At 39.5% G+C, this 6,000-nt stretch overlaps 1 protein-coding gene across 1 annotated transcript in view; it reads right to left on the bottom strand.

Moving 5' to 3' along the window:
* The window catches only part of Pon2 (paraoxonase 2), a 31,596-nt gene continuing 25,596 nt past the window's right edge, over positions 1–6,000 (bottom strand). Inside the window, exons 6-9 of the mRNA XM_034519225.2 lie at positions 3,721–3,921; positions 2,126–2,207; positions 1,274–1,402; positions 1–643 (exon numbers count right to left, since the gene is read on the bottom strand). Coding sequence (XP_034375116.1) covers positions 485–643; positions 1,274–1,402; positions 2,126–2,207; positions 3,721–3,921 — 571 coding nt within the window. The 3' untranslated portion in view covers positions 1–484. The remainder of the gene's footprint in view (positions 644–1,273; positions 1,403–2,125; positions 2,208–3,720; positions 3,922–6,000) is intronic.

The raw sequence follows: 6,000 nt of genomic DNA, 5'->3' as shown, positions 1-6,000 counted from the left end.
TGGGTTTTGGTTAGTCTTTAATACAATTCTAACTTGTAAAACAGTAAACAAAGCTGGAAGTACAAAACATCAAAATGTTATCCATCAGTAGTCTTCAACACACTCAGTAGTCACAGCATGGGGACTGAGGCCAATGACATTTTTATAACACTCCCTGTTTCAGTGGACTCCTACATGGTGAAGGTACGGAGGTGAAGCCCCTCTGTGCAAAATGCATTCACTTCATGGAAAAGCAGCTTTCTTCTTTCTCCCTGGATCAGCATAAAACAAACAAACTAATGGACAAAGCCAATAATAAAGTTCATTTTCTTTTGATGCTAAAAGTGCATCAGAATTGTGGGGCCTTTCCTTATTGAAATAAGAGTAACTATGTATGTGGTATATTACTAGGTCAGTACTGACAGTTAAATACCCTCAGAATTAGCCATTAATCAAAAGATTATTTTGTTAAAACTTTATCGCACTTGCATGCCAAAAATACAATTCAGAGTTCACAGTACAAGGCTCTCTGGTATAAAGTGCCTACAAGAAGTTTCCTATCATATATTGTCGCCACAGAACTTCCCTGGAGGACAGACCCATTGTTGATATACACTGTTGTCACCGATGGCTTCTCGGAGAGAATGTTCTGAATGCGGAGAACCTACCCAGGAGATACAAAGTATTAATAAAGAACCCACACACCCATGCCACTCAAGCACCAATAATCCCTTGTGTTCCCCAATGACACATGATTAAGAAGGCATGCTGCTACAAACAGCAGTCACCAATCTCCTTAATGCTTAAATTAAAGTACTTTCCCCAACGTTCAAAGAAAGGACTTTTTAAAGCACCTAGTCATGCCATGCCAACACAGGATGTTGTGTGATTACAGCAATTCAACATTAATGGAAATAGGCTCCTGCCACTGTGCCCACTTTGACGCTACTTGAACATGCACAAAGCCCCCGTCATGTGCTGAGCTGACAATAAACAAGATATTTTTAAGATTGCCAGAATGCCACATGAAAGTGAACAGGACCTGTGTCTTTATAAAAATTACTTTTGACTAGTCCCCACCATAATTTAATACATCAAAAGATTACTTTTCTCAAAGCATTTGAGCAATGTAACATTCTGCCAATTATTGGCTTAAAGCAATTACAAAACTACCTCCCAGGTTTATTGTATTTTTGCTTTAAAAGAACTAACAAATCATCCCCGTGACAGTTTATTCCATTATTAGTTCAAAGGACTTGAATAATTAAGGTAGAAAAACTCAAAATATAAGAACCTCTGACGAGGGAGGGTGGTTCGGGTCATACACAAAGAGCTTCTGGCCGTTAGGGTGACAGCCGACCCAGATGTCGCCCGAGGAAGGATCAATAGATAAATTGTCCACCAGCGTACCCAATTGCAGAACCTTACGAAGAAATAATGTCAATATCTAAATGATGCAAGCAACCTGATTAAATAATGTAGAGCTAGCCTTTCCTGCTCTTGTGCTGTGTGGGGCCATTACACACACCTCCCTGCACCTGCCCTTCCGACACCAATATCGTTTAAAATAAATTTAATGAACTGGCTTGAAGCCATTTTTCATCTTCCCTGAATGTAAGAAAACTCGGTGTGATCCATCTGTTTAGATGATAATAATAACAAACTCTTTTTGCTTTAAAAGATGTGCAATGGTCAGTTAGCTTAAGGAAGCGCATCAAGACACGATAGGAAATTCTTACCCTAAAATATGTGTTGGTTGGCAGAAAATAATAATGGTGGACCACTCAATTTCTACCTTCATTCATTATTGAAAAAACTAAATGTTCATAAATCTTCACTTGAAGATTCAACTATTTCTTTTGAACTGTGGAAAGTCTTATTGGGATACATTAGGTGTCATCAATACATCTTGGAACAGTCCTAAATCTGATGCCAATATCACTCAAGCCACTGCAGGCTGCAGTCATTGACCATCCTAGTGACAGCTGCCAACTTTGTCTTGTTGGAAGGGTTACATCTAAGAACATAGACTGGCTGCTCTGTCTGGACCTCATGTTATAGTTAGGGTGATATTTTTATAGTTAGTTTCACTATAATACTGCAAAGAACATTCAATTAACATTTACACAGAAAACCATATATTTACCTTTAGTTGAGTTAAATTCATATTTGGTTGTTTTTCCAAAACATGGATTTCATGAGCCAGTATGTCAGCAACGTAAACATGCCTGTTCAGAGAAGATACTAGTTAGCACTTCCTGCCAACAGAGATGTCTTAATACAGCAGAAAAGAGAAGGCCCTGAAACCTGCTTAGGAATTCAATGAGATGCCCTGGAGGAACATTTGATAAAGGTCAGCTTTTATTAAAAAAAATAATAATAAGCTTTCAAAATCAGTTTAGTGTTGCTATACCAATCATGGAGTTATTAAATTAGATTTTAAAGGATTTGTACAAAAATTTAATTGAATATAAAGTTTACAGTATTTGCCACTGAAATAACCAAAGGAGTGTTTTTTAGAGAAAAAAGCTTTTACATTACACCATATAATTTAATATTTTTATAACGTGCATATAGTATTATATGGAATGGAATACTTTATTTCTTAATATGCATTAAAGTATATTAAAATATTAACACATAGTCTTAAGATAAGTATTAATTCAAAGATGCATGTCTATAGCTAAGGGGCAGTGGGTGAGGCTAACTCATGAAATTAGAACTCACTATTCCATGGCAACTGTCTCACTGAGCCATCTCCCTGGATTAGGCCAGAATATGAGATTGTGTAAGCTACACAGGAAAGGGTCATAACTTTGCTCTTCAAACACATTGACCAGTTCAAACTGGTTTGTGCTCACGAACACCCGAGTCAACAGCACCATGAAAGACAGTTCAATTCTAGAGACTGAAGAAATGTCAGGGTGCTGACAGACCGTCAAAGGAGGGGACTCCTGCACAACAACAGGAGGATGGAGCTATACGAAAGCCAGCGAGATAGGACAAAGGAGTGTGAGGTACAGAGGGGAGTCAGCAACGTCAAGGGCAAGTTGTCTTATGGGAAGTGTGGAACAGAAACAGCAGTGAGAAGCTAGTCTGTGGCAGTCCAGATCTTTTCTCCCTTGATCTGACAGGGACCTGGACTCTACAGAATGCTCAGAAGAAAGAAATAGATTTATATCAAAGGGCTGGCTGGGTCCAACAGTGACTGGGTATGTTCTTTCCAGCTGGTGCTGTGGTGGACATTTGAAGTCAGAGATGGGGATGGCACAATCAGCCATACAAAGACCACAGTGGCCAGAGTACAAAAGATGGAAGTAGGCTGAAACCAAGTTGCAGCAAACACAGCATACTAGCAGTGGAGAAAATAGAGATTGGACTGGATAGGGCAGACTGAAATGGTTTTGGTACAGAAAATAAATAAGGAAGTTATGTAGCCACCAACAGGGAAATGGTTAAGCCAGCTTAGAATCATTCTTATGATGGAATCATAAATAATGTAGCCAATAGAATGACATGAATTAATAATTTTAAATTCTGTTTTGAAGGAGGAATTTTAAAACCTGGGATATTTCCTTTTTGTCTTATATTTAAAATGTCAAATTATTCTATTATAGTGTTACTTAATATGCAAACTATAGTGTTAGACCTAAAATTAAAAAGGGTATAGTGAAAATGAAGGGATTTGGCTTTGGGGACAATTTATTTAAAAGTGGAGCTACCACGTGAAGGGCTGTATACTTTTTATCAGGTGAAATAGTGATCCCGTTGGCTGAATCAAATCCTTCTGCCACCAGCTTAACTTCTTCAGGACTGTAGTAAACAACATTTGCCCAGCGTAGGTTCAAATATGTCTCCAAATACTTCAAGAAAGGATCAGAGAAGTAGTGGTCATTGGTGGCGTAGAAGTGGGCCGGCCCAACAGCGATGACGTCATTCACACTGCAAGAGAAAATTAATTACCATGGGAGAGGAAATCCAAGCCTTATGATCTTCATGTAGAAGATTAGATGAATGTTCACAAGCTTTCCACAGCAGGGATTTTAAATTTTGGGAAGTTTCCAATCCCCCATCCCAAGAAAAGGGAAGCTAAGATCACGTGATGATCCAGAACCAGAGGCAATCACTATGGCGGCAACTGTAAGAGAACAGTTACACGAAGTACCACGGAATTAGAGGGCAGGGCCTTTGGCAATCGTGGCAGGCTCCTTTACGGAAGGAAAGAGATCTAGCCAGGTGCAGCGATTCACATGTAATCCCAGAACATGGGAAGTAGAGGACGGAGGCACTTGAGTTTAAGCTCAACCAGGGCTACACAATGAGGCCTTGTCTCAATAAATAAATAAATGAATAAACAAATAAAAGCATATTTAAACATTTTATTATTATTATTATCTTTTTTTCTTTTTGACTCAGGGTCTCCTATAGTGTAGGCTGGCTCTCCTGGTTCCTCTACCGCCCAAGTCCTGGTGTTACATGTGTGTGCCATCATGCCCAGCTAAACGCGTGTTTTCTGACACACGCACTCCGGGCTTTAACAGCTACCTATAAAGAGGGAGCTGTTGGCCCAGGCCTGACTGTCATTACGCTGTCAGTCACATCTATCCCTACCTCGTTTATTCTGCAGCTGGACTTTCCTGAGGCCCCTTGCTTAGTCATTAGTCAAACGAAGGTTGACTGTTCAATTTCTACCTGCCTCACAAAGCTGCCAAGCCGGGAATGAACAAGCATTCAATAAACACTTGCAGAGAGACAGATGCTGAAATGGCCAGAGACCAGCGCTTCGAGGGAGAGACTGATGTGCTAAAAACAATTACCGTTTCCAACCAGTTAGGCAAAGGTGTTATTAAATTGAAATTCCAATTATCTTATGCAAAAATCTCTGAAAGCACTGCTTTCTTCTCTGTCAAATGAAAAATTCAGAGCTACAAGGGAGGATCTTCCTTCCTTTCTTTCTTTCTTTCTTTCTTTCTTTCTTTCTTTCTTTCTTTCTTTCTTTCTTTCTTTCTTTCTTTCTTTCTTCCTGAAAAAGCTCCACAATTTAAACACCGCCTGATCGGTATTTGTACTCCTCTTTATTATGAAGTGCATCTGGGGAAAGAATGATTGGACATTACATGCTTATAACCTAGATAGGGAAGTAAAGATTAAAAAATATCTATCAAGTTCAAGCTTAAAGCAGGAGCATAATACAAGCTGGGCTGGAAGGAATCCATGAGTCTCCTGTAGTTATCCATATTCTTGTCATTTTGCTAGTAGTAGTGGTCCTCTTCCAACTTGGATGCTCAATTCTGCAGGGATATTGACCCCCCAGCTATCATGAGTGTGCTTTGTATAAAGCAGGTAAGCCTCCCAGAAGACAAGCTGCTCTGCCAGGAAAGGCCAGTATTTGACTGCTAAGTTATCTGAGATGAGAATGTCAGCCATAAAGAATGGTAGAGTTTATCAAATCGGGCCTGAGGAGTATCACCCTGAAATCTGGTGTTTCATCATTTCTCAAGAAAGTGTGCTCAGAACACTCATCATTATAAAGAGTGGCATCGTTTTGATCCACACAGAAATACACACACACACACTCACGAGAGAGAGAGAGAGAGAGAGAGAGAGAGAAAGAGAGAGAGAGAGAGAGGTTGAGTGTTTGAGTGTCCTTTATTGAAAATTCTTGGGAGACTATAAGTGTTTTGATTTTTTGATATTTGCAAAAACACAATGAGATCTCTCTTGTAGATGAGGCTCAGATATAAACACAACATCCATTTACATACCACATACATCTTGATTCTTAAAAGTAGCACTACCCGTATGCCATGGTGGGTGACCATCCACTGGTGCACAGTCAGCCTATTAGAGGCTATACTTCTGAAGTAAAAGTACACTTTCTCCTCCAGCAGTGACCAACTGCCAACAGAGTCTCAGCGAGGTATGAGATCTCTTGAATTCCCTCCTATCAAGGCTGGAATGTTGACTCGCTGGATATTGTGAATATCTTATTTAGGTAATCACACAATGTTTTATTTAAAA

This window comes from Arvicanthis niloticus, chromosome 15, assembly GCF_011762505.2.
Source record: "Arvicanthis niloticus isolate mArvNil1 chromosome 15, mArvNil1.pat.X, whole genome shotgun sequence".
Lineage (NCBI taxonomy): Eukaryota > Metazoa > Chordata > Mammalia > Rodentia > Muridae > Arvicanthis > Arvicanthis niloticus.
This window is presented reverse-complemented; position numbering and strand designations above follow the sequence as displayed.